This window comes from Corvus moneduloides, chromosome 5 (genome assembly GCF_009650955.1).
Source record: "Corvus moneduloides isolate bCorMon1 chromosome 5, bCorMon1.pri, whole genome shotgun sequence".
Lineage (NCBI taxonomy): Eukaryota > Metazoa > Chordata > Aves > Passeriformes > Corvidae > Corvus > Corvus moneduloides.
In genome coordinates, this window is record NC_045480.1 from 62,612,945 (window position 1) to 62,633,633 (window position 20,689).

The following is a 20,689-nucleotide window of genomic DNA, read 5'->3' on the forward strand; positions in this document are numbered from 1 at the left end:
ACTATTGAGTAGGCTGCAGGGAAGATCAGATCTGGAATAAAGCTGTTCAAAAGCTGCATAGTTACACTGGAATATAAAATGTGTTGCAAGGTTTGATAGCCTTGTGAGGTTTAAGAGAAAGCAGAGTTAGCAACTGAACTCATCTGTCACTGTAGGATGTTGAAAAAAAAAAATTAAATCTCTGTGGTTCAGTGTTGCATGAAGGGCTCTTGAAAACCAGGTATTAGGGCTTTTAGCTGCCACCCATCTGCAGTTCTGCACTGGCACAGAGATCAGTGAAGTAGCTGGTGTAATGAATGTTGCTAATTACTAGCAAATCTGAAAGGGATTGTGTCATGCAGCCATTACAATTGTGGAGTGTAGACTCAACTACCCAGGACATCCGTTCCAGAGCAGGTCTCCTACAGCCTTCACTCTAAGTACAGAGTAATACTCCCTGTGTTAAAGGTACTGTTACACTGAAGCTGTGTCAAAGCCTGGTCTCTACACTTGTCTACCCTTTTTCCTGCTGTTGTTTTAAAACATCATCACATAAGGCTCCAGAGAAGAAAATCTGAGAATAGTGAAGTATTTGAGATTAATTATTTTAAATGAAAGGTTTTTGATAGCTTTAGAAGTTGGTAGTACCTCATCTTAAGTGTTGTCAGTGGTCAGTAAAGGTCAGAGCTGTCCTCTGTGTGTGTGTATGAGGGAGGATCATATACAAGTACCTACCAAGAGTATACCTGAACAGGGGGCACTAGAAATTAAGTGTACACTGTTTTCAGTTAGGATTAAAACTTCCTTCTCTAAGGATTCTGTGAAACTGGATGTTAAAGAAAGCTTCCTTGCAGAATTTTTAATTAGGGGCTTCAAAGAGGAAGTGTATGGATACTGTAAGAACCCCATAGGGAGGAGATTTAAATCAGTGGAATGCTTTGAAAGCACCTACAATTTATTTTTAAAAACAACTGCAATTTGAATGAAATTAAGGGGTGACACTTCACCTTGTCATGTTATTTTCCTTCATTGCTAACAGACATATAAACAGCAGAAATTATTTCTGCTGTATGGAAAACTGGATGTTCTTATTTAATTGATCAATCTATAATCTGTTTGCCTATGTGCCCATCTTGAAAGAGAGGAAATAGTAAAGCTATAGGGTATGTCTGTAGTGATCTGTTCAGGTTCTTACTTTGTTTTGATATATGCATGAGCCCTGTCCGCAGAATATTGTCCTATTGCTGATGCCACACCATCAAGAAAGACTACATCTACAACCTGATGGAGTCTGGGAGACTGAAAAGCATGTTCTTTGCTTTTAAACTAGGATTTTTTAGAGAGTCATTGAGAAATTGCTGAGGCACCATGATTCTGGGGGGTTTTTTCTGATGTTACAAATTTGTCTACAGCTGAATAATACTTAACTCAATCTTTGTCTCTTGAGCTACAGCAAGTAGATAAGCCATGTCCTGTGACAAAATATATAACTAAGCTGTCCAAATCAAATCAGGTTAGACAGTCTTGTAGGGTTGAAGAACATATTTTCTCTAAGTTGTTGTGCTGTTTCTGTCAAGTATTCTCTGTTTTTATGGACTTGCAAGAATTAATCTTTAGCCTAAGCAGTGTACTTTGGTCCAATGTCTCCCAGGTTTTTGGGGACATGTACCTGACAGTCCTGTGAGCATGAGGCAGGAGACTATAAATGGTCAAATTCTGCAAGTCCACATGTGTGAGCTGGTGGGAGGGACACTGATTTCATTGTGAGGTGTCAGAGGGTAAAAAAAAAAGGTGTGATATACAATGTTAGGGTCTCTGCACATGAAACAACATGTCTGGTGTTTGTGGGCAGTGCTTGGGTAGTGTGGAGGATACTGAAGGGTGTGTGGATGGAATGCTGTCCTAATCTGCTCTGATTTGTCAGGCACAGTGGCCCTACAGCTGTGCCCTGCTTCAGGCAATGGAGCTGCTGCTGCAAGAGTCAAGCCCATTCTCAGGCATGTTGTTTCCTTATACTGAACAAAAATGAAAGACTGTTCTTTCCTTAAAGTAAAAATTAAACTTGAAAGTTGGTAACTGTTAAAACTTGCATTTTGCTAGTGACGACAGTAAAAATTATTTATCTGATGTGCAGGTTCTTCCACCACCCCTGTGAGGTTTTTCTCTTTTGGCTTCATGACTGCATGTATTTTTTTTAATATCTAATGAGAAGACATCCCTGAGTGAAATTTTTATTATGGACTTTTCTAATGGAATTGGATTTCAGCGAAGGATCACTGTCCCCAACGTGCATCATGAGGATGGAGTTCCTACCAACATGCACAGAATTAAAGCCCACAAAGTTCTGGGTTAATGACTTGCCCCTTTATCCTTCTTGGCATCTCAGGTGGAGCTCAGTGTTAGCAGCATTGGATAGGAAGTCATGATCATGTGTGAGAGAGAGGGAGAGGAGATGCACACACACTTCATTCAAGTAATTCCACCACTGCTGAGCTCTTCAGCCACCTCCTTGTGTATTTGCTCATTAAATCCTCTAATATATGCACGCTTTTCTGGTGACCTGGGGTTTTTGAGAGCTTACGCAGTAGGAGGTATTTAAAGAGACAGATTGGAAAATCACGCACATGCTGCTATGACAGACAAACTCAGGCAGACTTATGCGAGCTTTTCCAACCCCCTCATTCAAAAATAAACAGGAGTTGTCTTTGAGGCAAGCTGTTCCCTGTTATAGCTGTGTGCATACTTGTAATTGAGGAAGCAGTTCATAGTGATTAGGCAGAAATATGGGGGGGTTGTTTGTCACAGCAGTCTTATGTTTTACATCAAGTTCTCAGAATTAATTCTCCTGTGTGGATTTTTACTGTCTAGTAGCCACCTTGTACATGACTTGAAGGAGTGAGAAGTTTCTATCATCCTATAAAAAGCTGCATGTCTTCTTCCATGTCCTAGTCTCATTCTATGTCCATGATAGGTTGCTCTTCCGGGCACCAAATGCTTTCTTGCATTTCCCTGCAGTCCTGAGGAGGAGAAATCTCAGCTGGCTTTGTGCAGCTGCTTTCTGCCATGGAGCTCCCCAAGGAGAGGTCACAGCTCTGCAGCATGATCAGACCAGAGAAAAAGGTTTTGGAAACCACTGTCTTACATTGAGTCTTCTGGTTTGATATTGTATCCAGCTGGGGAGTCTTGCGATACCTCTGCAGCATGATTGCTCTGAGGGACTTGCTTGGTGTTGGCCGGTTCATCTCTAAATCACCCCTTCAAAGGATGTTCTTCCTGATGTTCCTTAGTTAGTAAACAGTAATGAGTATTTTGGACCAAACCACTACACTAAGGAACACGAGAACTGAAATTTCTCTCACCATTACACTCTTGCTCATTCAATCCAGTATCTGAGTGAGGCTGTTATTTCCTTTTTTCAGGCTTGCTAGAAGCAGAGCACTCTCCTGACACAGGTTTTTAAAATATAGATAAGAAGGTTCAGTCACAGTAGCAGTCCCCAGGATAGCCCATGGAAGCTGAGATGCACAGGATTAAATCTTGGGATTATACTGTTTGGATGTAAAAGTCTCTTTATTCTGCCAGCCTACCAATAGGCTATGTGTTGTACAACACACACTAGTAGATACAGCATTTAGCTCTGCTTTTGTCTCACACCTGCTGTCCCCTCAGAGTTTTGAATGGCTGGCAATGTGACTAAAGGTGTTTGCTCACTGCTCAAAGGGTGTTTATCTCTCCACATCTCACCTTGGCTACTGGGATAGTCCTTGCAAAATCCCGTACACACCATTAACATGACAAAGCATGATTTTTCTGTAACTTTATCACTTCATGCTCATTGTTTTGCAGTAACACCAAGGAGTCCTGGTCATTCAGCATCGGCTAAGAAAACCAAGTAAATAGTCCCCGTACCACACCTGATGTTTTAGACGTATAACAGCATGGTTACAGCAGGGACAGCTTGCAGGTGTTGAATGCAATAATATATTACCAAAGGCAGCTAAGGAACTTGAGAATCAAAACTGTCATGTACTTGCAGCCCTGTGCTTCAGTGGTTTTTAATCTTTTCCCTTCTTATTGGAGATGTCACTTTCTGATTTTCAGTCAAGTACACGAATAATTTTGCATGTTCTAAATAATAATAATTTGCACCAGTTGGTACATTGAATGAAATACTTTCACATTTATTTATGAAACTTCCTGTGGGATCAGGAGAACATGATGTCCTGACCAGAGGTGCACCTGGTGCAGTATTTGGGCACTGAGGATGGCCAGTGGTGAACAGTAAAGGAGGGTGTGCAGCAGCATCCCACTGTCCCTCTCTCCTTCTAGACAGTGGGAAGGCCTGGAGGGAGAAAGGATAGGCAGCTTTGCAAAGGTTTAAGAGGCTGGATGCCCCGTTTTGAAGGAAGTAGAGTGGTTCTTGTCTGTTGGTGAAATGAGGAGAGTGTGGGACTGAGGAATGGGGTCAAAGATGGAATAAAACACTTTGTAGTGAATAAAATCTGTTAGGTGGCATCCCTGCTTACAGCATGGGGCTGGAACTAGATGATCTTTAAGGTCCCTTCCAACCCAAGCCTCTCTATGATTCTGTGAAGACCAGATGTGCAGATAAACTGTGAAGGACCTTGAATATGGGGATGAGCTGATCCAAGAGCATGAAGTGCAAGAGACAGTGTGATGGCTCCACTGACTGTTCTGGTAATCTTTGTGACCAAATTTTGACTGAGTTTAGAGTGGGAAAGAGGAAAGACTAGTCATGTAAAGAGAAAATGATGTTGCAGGATCTAGGCCACAGAAGGAGTTTCCCTGCTGGTCCCAGGGCAGGAGTATGATGAGCCTGTTACACATGAGAGTAAGGACAAAGAGGAAATTATACTGAAAGCAAAAATACTAGATTTTCTTGTGTCATACCTGGCAGAGGCATGTTTGTTGTATCACAGACAGGGTTGGCAGCTCCCCACTAAGACAGTTGATCAAAAGTTCCCAAAATGTCAGCCAGTCTCTCACAGCGAGGAGACTGATCTCCAAAGTGTTGATTTCTACGATAATGTTAATATGTGCTGTGCATTTCAAAGGCTGAGTGTTCTGATTCCTGGGTAAAATCCCAAGGATTTAGTATATGCTCATTAAAGATAGACATATATATATATAACACAATGGAAAAAAAAAGTTTTACTTTTCCAGCCAGTTGGGCCCAACTGCTTCCATACAATAACATCTGGTATGTGTTCTTCCCTTATTTTGCTCAGCTTTCTGCAAATGTGTTTGCTGTCTGCTCCCTGTGTTATATATCCTTATTTGGACGGATTTTTTTTCTTTCTTTTGGAGAAAGCATTTGGGTGCTGATATTTTCTGCGCTCTCTCTGAAAATGAGTTTATTGGTCTTGCCAAAGCACAAGGTGTCTTCTCAGGTAACTGGTGTTAAAGTTTATTGCTTAAGTACAACATGCTCCAAATTTACGCTTCAGAAAATTAGTTATATTACAAATAAATTCTCCATTTTGATGCTTGGCTTGAGATACTGGGGTGTGATTTCCAGATGATGATGATGATGTTAGCCCTTCATACTGCAGGATGTTTGAAGACAAGGAACTATGTCTTTGTCTATTTTCCATTAAGAGATGCTGTATGTTCTCCCAAACCACATATCCTAGTAAAAGATTAAAGAAAGAAATTTTGTTGCCTTTTTATTCAGTAGTAAGAAAAAAAAGACAAGTTTACTTTGGGAGAGTCTCTAGTGTTTTATGTCATATCCAGACCCATCTACCACATCTCTCAACCACTTAAGGGTTTGGTGCAGGTAAAGATATTTTTGAAGTGTCGTCTTGAATTTATCTTGCCAGGTCATAGCATGTGGTTCTTTCCCTGTGTGCTGGTGTCTGGGTATTCTTTGCAAAATGTTTCAGACATCATCTGCTTTACCTCCTGGAAGAAGCTCTGTTGTCATTAGTACATTCAAAGAGCTCTGGCTTGTTATTTACAAAAAAGACTCTAACCTTTCCTTCCAAAAGCAGTTACCACATTCAAGTACTTGTTCCCTTTGCTGCTCAGATAAATCTCCCTCTGATGCTAGGGAACAGCAATAAAATATTCCCCAGTGCTCTGTTCTCAATTGTAGCCAGCCAAACTTAGTCATCCATTTTATTAGCCTCTGTGTACAGAAGGACTGCATTAGTAAGAAGGGGTTTTATAACCCTTTCTCCTCAGATATATCACCACTGTTTCTTTTGCATTAGAGATTTTATAGGCATTTTTAACATGTATTTTACTTTATGTTATGTTAGTGCAGTTTTTACCCGTTCTAAAGTGTTACAATTCTCAAGATTATATGGAAGAAATTTGAGACTTGTAAAATGATCCAAGGAGAAGAATGGGATGATTAATTTGAGAATTATTTTAACAATCAGTAATGTTTTTAAAAGAAGGGGTCTTAGTGATAAATTTAACTGGTATTGTTGTGGAAAGAGTTGCCATTTGAGGTAGTAATTTCATAAGATGCTCTTCCTCTTAAACCATGAACAGCAAAGTGATGCAGTGGCAAGGCTGCATTAGGAGGTAACAATAAACTCTGTCATGATGAAGTGCATTCTTAGGCAGACAAAAAAAACTAGAGGCCTCTAGATATGTCTCTCTCTTTCTCATGAATCAAATGTGATTAATTGTGTCCTGGTTGTTCTGATACTGGAAACAAAATCTGAATAGCACTGCTTGCATTGATATTCTTCTGTGGTTTCAAGCTGAGCAGATTGTGCTTTGATAAAGATCCCATATCAATGCTTCTAATGACTTTGGATATATTTTCTGATCAGGTCCTCAAAGCTGTAGGAGATGGTCACATTTCTGGTTTCTTACGAAGCAAAATCCTTTTAGACACATCTGAATGTTTTCTTAGAAGAAGTGAGCCCCAGACTGGAATGAGGTTTATGGTAATGCCTGCATTTTAGATACTTGTCTAGATCTGGGAGCATAACTAACACTGGGAGGTTCATATCTTTGTTTAAATCTGTCTTCACAAACTGAAGAGTTCTGAAAGAAGGTGTATTTCACCACAGTGAGGATGTGAAATGAGTAGCAGTACTTCTCTGCTTATTCTCAAACGGGTGTAATAGCAGAGAGTTACCCAAAGGTCCGGAGAAGGAAAAAAGTGCCATCATAGACAAACTTTATATATATTTAATGCTGAGAAGCTTTTGTTGTTAACATTTTAGTGTGGTCTCATTTTTCTGCTGATTTCCTTGATGCAAATTGCTTTTGGACGTTTTAGCCCAGTTACAGGGTTTTACAGCCTTTACAGCTTGGTGAGCTTGGGGGAAATCTCAGCCTCTGAGGCAAGCCAGAGCAATTTTAGGAGAGCCCCATGGCATTGTCTGTGTCCTAGGGACATCAAAGGACAGTATGGGATATGGCCTCCTTGGAAGGAGCACAGTGGTGAGCAGAAGTGAGGCCCCCATGAGTGCAAAGTCCACCAGAGTTTCATCGGCTTGTTTCTCACGCTTGAGTGGGTCATTGCAAGTATATCTCAGCTGGTGCCCATGCCTGTATGATTGGCAGAGGAATGGGTTTGTAAATGCACTTTTCACTCACTGTTAAATGCTTAGGTCCCTCCCAAGCCTCTTGCAAACAGTATCAAATTCTTAGGAATGTCTTTCAGAATATTTATTAGTGTATAACAGCTACAGACTTACACCAATGGTTGCGAATAGCAGCAGCAGTAGATAACTATTACTAATGTGCAATCTTACTGTTTTACAAAGCATCAGTGTACTTAGCTATTTTCATCCTTGTTTGATTGCAGTAATATTCAAATGTAAGCATCACTTGATGCAGTTTTCAAGAAGTAAGGGCTGTACCACCTTTATGTAGGCTACTTCCAAATCTACGTGGTGATACTCTTCCAGTGCTAGTGTAATTGACTTAAAATAATAATGGCTAGAGAACGAGTTTGGTTAATTTCACCTCTCAAACAAATGTGTGTCAGGAAATACGAGTGGAAAAAGTCTTTCTGGACAGGCAGTGTGCTGTGGTGTATTATGTTTCACTGACATGAGAGGAATGTGGGAGGGAGGTCTACAGTTCCCTGCTGTAGGCACTAACACTCCGGCTGGAAAGCAGCTTGGGATGTGCCTTTCACTTCATTAAGAAAAAGGCTTTCTGCCTGTGGCAGGAAGTGCTGTAAAACACAGTGGAAGTATTATAGTGTGTGTGGTTAGACAGGGTTGCCAATCTCAAGTATCTAAAATCACAAGTCAGATATTCCAGCATAAAATCTGTCTAGAAATTAGAGATTTAATTTTTTAAATTCTGTTTCCTTTTTGCCTCTTAAGCTTCATTTATTTTTAAGTGAAAGCTGAGATCTTCACTGAAAGTTGAGATCCTCATCTGACTTCAGGGCTTTAAAAACAGCAAAAAATTACAAAAAATTTGCAAAAGTCTCATAAAGGTTGTTAACAATGAGTCAGGCATCTTCTGTAGAAGCTGTGTGATTGTAAAAGCTTTGTCATTGTAAATAGGATCTAAAAGGCAGGGATGCAAAATGCAGGCTAAGCTCCTGGCATTTGCAACGTAGTTGAGGTTTGCTTACCTTTAACAAGTAGCAGTAACTGTGCTGGCTTGTGTTACTGAGCAGCCAGCCGAAGAAAAACCCAACAAAACAAACCAGCACAGTCTGGCAAGCCTGTGTTGTGTGGGGGAGCCACAGTGAGGCAGTTTGTAGACCTTGCAGCCAGTTACCTACAGCTGATCCGTGTCTGGTGTAACTTCTGCAGCCTCCCAGAGTTTCATTCTCTGTGTTTTGGGGTCAGCAGTAGGACTCCTGTTTACAGGAGCCAGCAGGTAATGCTGAGGGATGCATTAATTTCTTTATGTTGCCTACAGCTTCCAAGGAAATGTCAGTGCTTCTCTGAAAGGGAAGGTGTAAAGGATGGTGATGTCCGAGTTGTTCTCCCGACTCTGCCAAAGCTGTAACTTTAGGATTTTGAACGGCTGCACTGGTAGCAAGCAAGGAAGGTGGAGTGCTCCTGTTTCTAGGCATTATCACAGTGCTGGAAAAGCAATGCCAGAGCGTAGGCATGGGTGTTTTTAGGATCTTTCCTTTGTTCCTTGTTCCTGCTGACCTGCACTTCAGTTCCAAAGAAGACAAACAACAAAGCCCACACTTTGCAAAGACTAAAATCCAAGAATTTGAATAATTTTATAGGATTAGTAATGTAAAACTCGAGTTTGCTGGTTTGGAGAGTGGGTGCTGCTGTACCTCCATCAGACATTAGGTAGGTGAGCTGCAAATCTGGTCTTGTTCTATCTGCCTGTCTTGAACTCAGCTGAGATTTTTTTCTGCTGTGCAACCCTGGAAGAAACAACAATTCTTGAAATAACATTTCAGCACTATTAAACACTGCTTGTTTGATGCTCTGACATTTGGTGTTGGCAGCTTTGCCTGCCTCTTCAGCATGCATCTGGCTGTCACCATTCAGCCAGTCCTTTTCTTCTGCACAGCTAGGTCAGATGGAAAACACTTCTGCTCTCAAGAGTGCTCCAAGTGGCTGTTCAACATGGCTAAGCCTTAGGAACTCTGTCTTGCAAAAATAAACTTGCTGTTAAGCATAATTTTCATTGTTCTTAAGAATTCTATTAATTATAGAGGAAGATAAATAATCCAGTGGTCTGAAACCACATTATTCTGGCTCAGGGAGCTGTTAGCACTAAAGATTATGCTTTAGGTGTTGGAGGTATATGAGATGTTCTGATGTGCTCTAGGATCTAGCAGTTCACCTAAAGGTTCAATGTCATTGAAGCCCACTGAAGTCTGCAGAGGTTGTATCATTCAGCTTGTAAATACTTCCTCCACCTCCAGTGGAAACATTTATAGTCAGAAGCAAAGCCTTGAAATGTTTACTAATGTCATATTGAAAGGGCAAGAAAAGAAAGAGATGTAAAGATGTGTGCATTAATTATTTATCTTGCAATCAAGAAAGTATAAAAATAATCCAGGGTGAAAACTGGGAAGAATTGCGAAGGAAAACACTGACTCTTTCAGTTGAAATAATGCAGACCCATTCAAGCTTTCTCCACAGAACATGAGGTCTAATCCCAGCACAAGTAAACACATGTGGGGGTGTTTTCTATAAAAGGTTTAAAAATCATGATGCTCTTGAGAGGTGACTAATTGTGCTCACTTAGCTTCAAGTGAATAATTAAACTGTGAGGAGTTATTTTCTTGGCTCTTCTGTCATGTTTCTTACTTACTAATTCTTAGATATTCAACTTCTAGACTTTTTAGCATCAATCAGGCTCTGCTTCTATTGTCTGAAAAATATGTAAAGAAAAAACTGCCACAGATTTAAATACATTGTATTGTTACAGTATAAATACCATCATTGTAATTAAACCACTTGAAAATATGAACCGTCAAATTTTTCTCTCAGGACTCAGCCTCCTGTGAGGGTTTTGTGCCTTTGAAAATCTCCCTAGTGTGCTTTGCTTCTCCTGATTGTTCTTGGAAGAAAATTAGCTTTTAGTCCTTTAAAATCTGTTGGCTTTATTTGCTGCTAAATACACACATGGTAGGTGCTGTGGGATCAAAACAAAAACAAGTTGCTCTTCCTATGCTTGTAGTTTTGATGTGATTTGCAGTTTGGCAGAAGTCAGTAACACAACTCTTAGTGTATTTGGGGTCATGGTGCATTAAGGTAGATCCCTTTGGCCTGAATCAAGAACCTGCAAAATATCTTCAAATCAGAGTAAGGAATAAATTTAAAGAGACTAGAAGAGGATGAGAGAAGCCACTTGAGAAGGCAGGTAGCCTGGTCTAAAGTCCTGGATTTGTTTTGTCCTGGTCCAATTCCCACGTTGCTACTTCCAGACATTAGACTACTGCCCTCTTAAAAATGTCCTCTGAGATTCTGTCACTTAATGAGGGTTTGGGCAGATTTTTTCCTGTTAGGAATGTTTTCCTGATGACTGAGTTGCTCCACCAGATGCCTGTGGCTTTGTCCTTAACTTGCCGTCTTTGTGGGGAGAGTAGGATGATGCCAGGTTGATGAAGTAAAAAGGGAGGGAATTTCTCTGGTGGTGGGAAGAAGTTCATGAAGGACGTGAATGAAAAGCCCTGGGAGGATTAAGATAAGAAATCGTTACCCATCCAGGATCCTTTTCATCCTGTTTTTCACTATGAATGGCTTGAATTTTGTGATATTTTTGAAGTGTTTTAGACAGATACTGAGTAAGAGCACGGTTTGGAATCTAATCACAACCTCAGAGGTAGAGAGACCTGTGGGTTCCACCTGCAGAACTAAAACTTAGTAATACATTAACAGAAAGACATGACCTTTTCCTGTCTTTTCTACCCTCACAGATGAACAGGAGCCAGCAGTCAGCAGTGATTCAGATATTTCATTGATTATGGCAATGGAGGTTGGACTGTCCGATGTGGAGCTTTCCACTGATCAAGACTGTGAAGAGGTGAAATCTTGAAAAAGAAACAGAGATCCAACACTAAATGACAGGGGAAGGTCACAGGTAGGGACCGAGTCAGCCTTCTAGGATTTGGACCAGTCATGCACATGCCTCCAGAGCACTGTCACTCCTGCACACTCCATACTGAGATGGTCATGAAAAGCAATAGCAACAGTTGTGTCTGCCTGGATGCGGTTTCATCATCTACACACCTTCGTTTGGTTCACATGAGATATGCACACTTCCGGTTTACCCACGTGCTTGAGAGCAGTCATGGAACTCTTCAGGGGCTCATAAACATGCAACTGAAATGACAGCTTGAGTGTTTTCTACACTTGTTCAATCAAATGTTTGTTGAGTTCTTTTGAAAAGGCATATGTTTATTTTGTTTGTTTGTTTACAGTGTGTTATGGATGAACACTCTGTTTTTATTGACTGACCCCAGCTTTTTCAAGAGTTCAATCCAGAAATCTGAATTCCCGTTCACTGGTCACTTCATGATCTTACCAGGATTTATCATTGCCTTGTTGTTTCTGCATGAAGTAAATGTGGCTGGCTTCAGAAGGATGATGCACCAGCACCCTGCATTAATATTAAGCCTGCTTTCATTAATTGCAAGGCTTGGAAATGGTATATTCTGAAGGCCTTTACTTGTAAGAGAGCTCTGAGTTAGCAGAAATTTGGGTTAAAACTGCATTAGTTTGTCTTTTACTTAGGGCTCTGTTCTAGACAAGTATTGTACAGTGTGAAGGAGAGAAAGAAAAGCTTAAAGCGTCACTCCGTCCATGTAGTCCTGTCCTGTATTTTATGCTATTAGCAGTTGTCAGTACATTAGTGGCCTTCTTTCAAATGACAATTCACTAGCTGGAAAAAAAGATCTAGTATAACATCAGGTTTTTTCTTAATTTTACAGACCAAAACCAGATCAGTGGGCTAAAGGAGCATCTGAGAGGTTTCCAGAGGCTGCTTATTAACAGTTCTGCGTTAAGTGGGTGACAGTATTCTTACAAAGGATCTGGAGATGCTGCTATCAGTGTCAGAAATTGCTAATGGAGCAAGAGGCAGCCGTTTGAAATGTTTAATTCCTGGTTTGCTTTGGGTCTTTTTCCCTTAGTGTGTTTCATTTCTTACATTTTGACAGCAGTTTCTGTCTGCTTGTTACCTAACACAAGAGTTCAGGTGGTTTGCTGCCCTCCAGAGTCCCTGTCAACGTTGACAGAAAAATAACAGAATATTTGCAATTTGTATACAGATACGTACACCAAAATATATTGGGGAGGGAATTTGGGGAGGGAATTTGAAAATAAAAGAACTAACATAAATCAAAACACCTAAATAATAATGACCTGACATAATAATTTAGTTTATCCTGAGCTCTGCTTTCCAGGTGAGAGCTCATTGTTAGTTGTTCAGTGCATGATTTGGTTTTTCAGTCAAAATACTGAACTGTGAAGTAGCTTACTGTTACACAAGAGTACATGGTTTCTGTTGAGAGTCAGATGATTTGAATCACATTACTGCCTCCTGAGTCAATCCAGAGAATCAACAATTCATCTTACATTGAAATTTCATGCAGAGGTCAAACATTTTGACTTGGCAGTGTCATGGCAGCATCTAAAAATGCAACTGTTGGGGCTCTTGCTGCATTTAATCTCCTTGTGGATTTACTTGTTAAATGTGAAAACCAGCTTCCAGCAAAAATTTGTGTTTGTTAGATTTTATTCAGGAACAAATGTGTTTAGAACGATCCCTAAAATTTTGTCTGATTTGCTTCTTTAGTACAGAAGGAAGGAAAAAATATTCTCCATGCTCTTTTGTCCATTTAGAACTAATTAAACATTTAGTTTAATTTTGTTTTATGTTCTTAGTCCCTAAATTGCAGGGTAGCCTTGAGGTAAAGGTTTTAAACTGAAAGAGGGCAGATTTCGATTAGATATTAGAAATAAATTATTACTGTGAGGGTGGTGAGGCACTGCCACAGGTTGCCCAGAGAAGCTGTGGATGCCCCGTCCCGGGAAGTGTTCAAGGCCAGGTTGGAAGGAGCTCTGAGCAGCCTGGTCTAGGGAAAGCTGTCCCTGCCCATGGCAGAGGATTTGGAACTAGATGATCTTTAAGGTCCCTTCCAACCCAAGCCATTCTGTTATTCTATGAAAATGACCCATAAATGTGCTGTTACATCTTTAGAAGCCATTGGAATGAAAATCTTTTTTGAATTAATGAGATAGAGGCAGCTGGAAGTCTTGGTTAAAAAAGAAAGTTACGGGCTATTCCAGAGGTTACACTAGGCCAGTTTTGACAATATTTGTGGTTCTGTAATCTTGTTTTCCTTATTCTTTTATGTCTTCTCTATTCCTTGCTGCTATGGGAAATGCCTGACACATTAATGTTAAAATTGACTCCTACACAAGAGAGTTTGCACAAGGTACTGCATCAGCTCCACTTAAGCTCTGTAAATAATGCAGATTTAAGTGGTGATTACACCAATTTTGACCCAGGAATGAAATTCATTTCAGACGACTGCAGGGGAAGAAGTGAAGCTGGTTATATACAGTCAGGGCTCCTTATAGAAAGTCCACACACTGGTATAATTTCTTCTCCAGCACTGGAGCCTGGGTGCTACATATCACAGGAACATCATGAACACAATGTCTGAGTTGTCAGTGATCCTTTCACATATGCCCACTGGAGCTCGGCACACAGGCAGAGAACTCCTGGCCAAACTGCTTGGGTTTCTGAGGAGCTGTCACAAAGTGTTTTATGTCATGAACGGAATTAAGTTGATCTCAATGGATAGATTGACCAATTAGCTGTTACCATAGCAGAGCCACCCATGGCACAGCAGAACAAGCAAAGTCTGGAAAAGCAAGGCAGGAGGGGAAACTCCCAGCTGATAATGAGCTGGGTCCTTTGCCCAGCAAAATCATTAAAGGGAGCTGTTCTCAAAAAGGCATCACAGATTTGGTAATTGAGACCCTGCACATATTTGAGAGTTAATGAAGAACTTTTTGAGGTCTCGCACTGTGCACACACTTTTCCTAAATATCCCATATTAGATCTGGTCCCTTAGGGTCCACAGGTGGCCACTGGCAGAGTGTCAGTCTGGGTGAGTGGTTTGACATACCACCAATTAGTGCTATGCCTTTTAGAAGAGGCATCCTAGCAAATCTGGGTCAGGAGTCTTTCTGCTTCTGTTTTCCCAGTTCTACTTGCAGGTTCACTCAGGGAAGATGTTGTTCCATCCCTGTCCTCAGGTGTTCTGCAGCTCTGAGCACTGTTAAGTGATGATGAGGGCAAAGCCAGGTTACACATCACTGAAGCCTGAACTTAGGAAAGCACTTAAGTAAATGTTTTATTCCGTCCTTCTTCAAAAAAACACTTATGACTAATTTTGGACTTGTACCAAAATCACGTTATTTTCAAGGTCTTCTATGAGCATAATTAAGCCCCTGTGTCAAAAGGAAATGTTTTCCTAAAGCTTGACCTGACTGACAGTATTCTTTGCATATATAACCTGTGAACTGCCTTGAGAATTTGAGGTGCTTTATGAACATTAAGACCCCCTGATGTGTGTTTGTAACATGTATGAAAGCCTTAATTCTGCAGATCTGCATGTCCATGCACACCTTGGTACTGCTGCCTGCTAAGCTTGGGCATTAAGTACGTGGGGTTCAGCTGCTGGGGACACAGTACTGGCTGTTGAGAAGGGAGAGCAGCCTTTAGCTTGCAGCCAGGAAAGAACAAAATCCTCTAGAGCCCTCTGACAAGCAAGTGCTCATGGATACAATTCTGCAGGCTGGCACCATGACTGGGCGGGGGGGGCACCTCCTGCACGGGGCTAGTGGCCAGGGGATTGTGTGGCTCCCAGGAAAAGGCACTCTTGTTATTAAGCTGATCCTGTGCCTCTCCCAGCAATTCCTGTCTTGTCATCTGAAGCGCTTGTCTCTTTTTTCCATGAGCAAGTAGTAGGTGGGAGAAGCATTTGCCTTAGCGAGGCTCATCATCACTCCGGCTGGGTTGCAGGATAAAACTTGGTCAGACAGAAACTGCGCTCAGAGTATACTTGGATTTTCTTGGGTTTCACTAAGCTGCCTTCCCAAAGGTCTGTTCAATAGGTAGGATGCATAGAAGGTTATGCACGCAGAATTTTGCACTCACAACCAACCTGATGTGTGCATGCAGATGTGCGAGGCACCAGGTCTAAATTCCCTCCCCACAGCTCACCTGTTCTGGTGGGGATACAGATCTGGCACTTACTGAGGGTTTGGGGTTTTTTATTTTCTGACTGCTTTAGAGCCTCAAAACCAGGATCAGGACTATCATAGCACTGCAGTTCATTCTTTAAGTACTCTATAGAATTAAATTGACAGGTATGCATATAAAAGTGTGTTGATGTGAGTATGGAAACTACTGTAGTGAAATCAGAAGCACTTGTCGGTTTTAGGCCTTTTATTTGAGGGAGATTGTGGCACTAAAGAAAAAGGCTTTATAGAGGCAGTTTGGAAAAATAAATTATCGAAATTGCATATGATAAGTGATCCCTTGGATCTCACTAATGACCCCTGGATCAAATCCCAAGGAGGTCATTGCAAGAAGGGCATTGACGTTGGGGCGCATCCATTTCACAGAACTAAAATGGCAGAGAAATCCAGCTTGTTCCTTCCCGGCCCATCTCACAAGTGTTTGCCCAAGTGTGAGCCTTTGTTGCAGGGGAAGGAGATCATGGGATCAAACTTGCACAGTGTTGATTCCTCCCCTGTTTTTTATGCTGCCACTACCTCTTGGAGCAGGTCAGAGAAGGGAAAGGAGCTGGCCTTCAATTCCAGGGCTTGGTGAAAAGCAGGCCATGGGCTTTCAGCAGGTTCGGGACAGCCAAGCTTCTTCATGGCCAGTGCTGACCCTGGGATTGGAACTTTGTTGATGAACATTGAGCCCATATGGACTCATTTGTTTTGTAGATGCAAAATGTGTATCTGGGGCAGGCAGCATGACGGCAGTGAATTGGCTTGGTTAGCACGAGTGGGAAACGCAATGTGGTATATTACAGGGCTGAGGGAAAACAAGGCTGGAGGTGTTGCTTTCACAGGCTTCTTAAATAGGGGTAATTGATCCAAAATAAGCACTTCTTTGATTTTACCAAGCTGTTACCTGAACTAATTGATAGTTTCAGAGAATGAGGAATGCCAGATGGACTGTTCAGGGAGGGTTTGTTTGTGAAGCAGATGGCAGCTGCGGGTTGGGACGGAGAGTGAAGGCAAGGGTGAGGGCTGTCCCTCTGCTGTGCTGCTTACCCTGCTGGGCTGGACACCCACTTGGCCCCTTTATCTGCCCATTTCTTTTTCAAGGAAACACCCTTCTAAGCAGGAGCTGTATCTCAAAGGGAGAAATAAAGAAATGAAAGATGTGGATTTTGAATGAAAAGCCAACATGATTTTTCCATCTGAATATAATCTTGTCTCTCTCGAGTATTTTAATTGTGAATTGGTGGAAGTTACTTCCTTCTGTAGTGAATGGAAAAAGAAATGAGAGGAAAAAAAAAGGAGAAATAGTGTTTTCTCTTTCTTCTTTATTTCTTGATTCTTCAGTCCTGTGTAGCACTAATCACAATAGCCAGATCAAGATGCTTGTTTGCTCTGAATGTATACAGTTATTTCAGATGTCAAATACCTAAATGTTTTGTATATGTATGTAATACCATCCTCAATTCTCGTTTTATGTTAGGAACCTGAAATGACTGTACCATTTTATAATTAGATATGTAAAGAGGGGACAGTGGGTGGGTCTGTTATTTTTATACCAAGATGTTCCTTGTATTTAGTGAACATTTAAAACAATTTTGTACTTGTCAAAATATGCATTCCATCCATTTCCAGAAGAGAATTATTTCTATTTAGAGTAGTTTATAAGCAGACCAAAAAAAAAAAGTGGCATCCCACTTGTATGCAGTTCCTGAACAGAGCAGCAGTATCCTGGTTTTCAGTGATGGCTACAAAGCTTTTTCCAGCCGTGTCTCTTCTCACATGCAGCAGAGCCATACCAGCAAATGCCAGTGTTATAAAGAAAATTAAAATCCCAAATGAAATAAATACCACATGGATCAGTGCAGAGCTTAACAAAATAATTTCCAGTTCAGAGACGATGGTCTGTCCCAGTGAAATTCTCCAAGGTAATCAGTCCTGCTCTGGACAGCAGGAGCAGATTTACTGGGAGGCTTCAGCCCTCTGTCCCTGCCTGGCAGAGCCACCAGCTTCAGCAAGCTGGGGGGATGCAGGGTTGTTATACTCCTGCACTGTGGCTCTGGCTATGCTGCAGCTTTGGTTTAGGAAACACCTACCAAAAGGCCATGGCAAAGTCACACAGTGGCATTTGCATGGGCCATCCTTTTTCTGGTAGTTGGCTTTTTCATTCCCTCCCTTTCCCCACTACCTGTGACGTGCTGCCAAAACTGTGCAGTAACAGTTTGTGAAGATTTTTTTGCCTTTTTTTCCTTCCTGTACAGTCTTGCGAATAAACTTTTAACTCTTTGCTGACATTTTATAATGTATACATCTTCGTCTGCAATGCACTTTATCTCTCTTGAAAAATGTGGGAGTCGGAGAACTACCATCTTAAAGGGATTTGCCTGAAATCATGAGACACATACTTTTTATTATTTTGTGTCCTTTTTGCTTTGTTAGATACTGTAAATGCTAAAGAGCATAGACAGTGACTCAGCTGGGGGAAATACTGAAATGTTGAGGCTAATACTTGGAAGCATTATTCAGTAGTACAACATGGCTATTTTTGTTATATAGAGGATTATAATGTAAATATGTGAGACTGTGTTTTATGTACTAGTAAAATATTGCAACTCTCAAAGTTAAGATGGTGAATTCAAAGGAATTTTATTGCGAGTTTTTTAATAAAACAAATCTGATTATTGTGTTGTATGTATTTTCTAACAGCCTGTGTAAACCTGGAATTTCCTGATGTGTGAAACTTGTGAGTAGTTTCTTCCTGAACTCAGCCACTGCAAACTTTGGCATTCATAGGAGGCAGAAGGTACAGTGGGAAGGGGCCCAAGTGACAGCCTGGCCTTCGTGACACCTCTCCAGCTCATTACTGCTCTGGCCCCCTCTGCCCTTCAGTTGCTTCTAATCAGAAAGCAGCAGCTGTGTGAGAGGTAAATGCTTCTGCTGCCTCAAGGGAGAGCTGCAGCCTCAGTCCAGACACTAGGCATGATGTGTTAAAACAGCTTTAAAACATGACTGCCGTGCATCCAGCTGCTCTTCCCTTGTCTTATCAGACATCACTGTGTATCCCTGGGAGCAGGGCGAGGGGGAGAGCCCGGGGTTGTTTTGTCATCCAGCATAGGTATGCTGCTTGCAATAGGTTTGAGGTACAGTAAAAATCCTGCCTAAATGTAATTTAAGAGACTTACAGAAAAGTTTTCCAGTAGATGCAAAAGAAGGCAGAGAGAAATCCCTGAAGGAGCCAACTCCTGGCTCAAGCTACAGCCCTGCCACGGGTCCCAGCCTGCCCCCATCCTGGCCCACCTTTTTTGCTTTCTGTCTGGTGCTGCCAGCACACACACCTCTCTTTTCCAGCCACAGCGCCTCGTTCGAGGTGACAACATGCCAGAGAGGCTGGAGCCCTAAGCTGGATTCCACCCAGGAACCAGGAAGGCAGCAGCTGTGGGCCAGTTCACGCTCAGCTCCCCAGACCCTGCTGCCTCCTTGCTCCTATGCACCCACCCCCATCCCGTTCGTTTTTGCTCTGTCCACGACAGAGGGGCAGCAGCTGGCTCAGAGCAGGAAAACCGCGTGCGATTTAGCGTGGCTTTATCAGCAACGCCGGGAATTACTTTTCTCCTCCCAACTCCAGTCAGCAGCACAGCCTGAGGCTCCCATCCCACCAGCCCTGCTCCAAGAGCAGAAGCCCTCCACACCAAAACAAACCCTAGGTTGTCTTTGGAAAGAGGATTTATGTCTTGCTAGACAAGAAATCCGGTCTCGCTCTTCCCCACGCATCTCCCTGACTGCCAGCTGCTTTGTTCCTTGCCTGCATTTCCTAGCTGTCTCGGGGGGAGCGGGGCCGGTTTTCCTTGGCAGGCAGCTGTGCGCAGTTGCCGTGTGAGCTGCACACAACACAGCTGGCGGGAGGCAGGGGCGACGAGGGAGTAGCGCAGCAGAAGTAGCGCCACGCGGAGCTGCCGGCAACGCCGCCAGGACTATAAATAACGAAGAGCGTCAGGCAATTCATTGCAGGATGCAAGCACATACTTGGGGCTCGTGCTACATCACTCTCTGCTCTATATGGAATTAATTTCTGGTCAAAATATGGAATTAAATCTGTGCTGCTCTGTGCTCTGTTGTTTTGTGGCTTTTTTTCCAGAAGGAATAAGGCAAATTGTACTCGCTCCTCCTATTCAAGGAGGTGACACTCAGACGCATCACAGTCAATGGAGAGGATGTGGGATTCAGAGGGAATTTATCCAGGTTTGCACTGCGCAGCAGTATGCGCAACTCTGGGTCCCATGATATCCAAACCATGCTAAGAAAGAAAATGCACCTTTAGGGTGTCCAAAAAGGAGGTGCATTCACTTGTGCTGGGTCTCGGGAAGCTGCTCTGGAAAAAAACACTGAGAGGGGAATTCTCTAACATGGGGAGATCAAGGTTTGGGGTATCCCTGAGCACTTCATGGCCCAAAAGAATGAGCTAGTGCATTTATCAGAATTCAGCTGTAAGAAATCAGTGCTTAATAGGTGAGGCTATAATTTTGCAAAATGCTCATTCCTCAGCTTTGATCTCTGTGCAAACAAGTTGCTGGCAAATCCTGGCAGCAATGGAAGTGGGCAAAGTGTCACCACCCTCAGGTACCTGGGCCACTCCCTGTTGCAGGCTGCATTGCTCCTCTGGACATCCTCCTGGGCATCTGCATCTGCAGCTTGGCTTTACGGTCCACCCTCTCACCTGAGAGCAAAGGCAAGCTTGCACAGGGAGGCCAGCAGCAACTCCTGGTGGCTGAAGCCTAGGCAGATGTCCCTCCTCCTGCTCCAGCTAGGAAGCATGTCCCTCCTGGCAGAGGGACAGAGCAGCCATCTGGGAGCGGTAATGCCTTAGATGTGTTGGCAGAGCCCCAGCACTCATCTGTGAGAGCCCAGAGCTCAGATGAAGTTGTTCCTCTGTCCCTGCTTGGGGCAGCCGTGCTGGCTCCAACCAGCAGCCCACTTAGTCTGACTCAACCAGGGCTGGGAGCCGACACCTACAAAGGAGCAACACC

The 20,689-nt window shown here is 42.4% G+C and overlaps 1 protein-coding gene across 1 annotated transcript in view; it reads left to right on the plus strand.

The window, feature by feature from the left end:
- Positions 1 to 11,746, plus strand: part of RNF150 (ring finger protein 150) — a 115,631-nt gene extending 103,885 nt beyond the window's left edge. The window contains exon 7 of the mRNA XM_032108686.1: positions 11,330 to 11,746. Coding sequence (XP_031964577.1) covers positions 11,330 to 11,448 — 119 coding nt within the window. The 3' untranslated portion in view covers positions 11,449 to 11,746. The remainder of the gene's footprint in view (positions 1 to 11,329) is intronic.
- Positions 11,747 to 20,689: the final 8,943 nt, after the last annotated feature.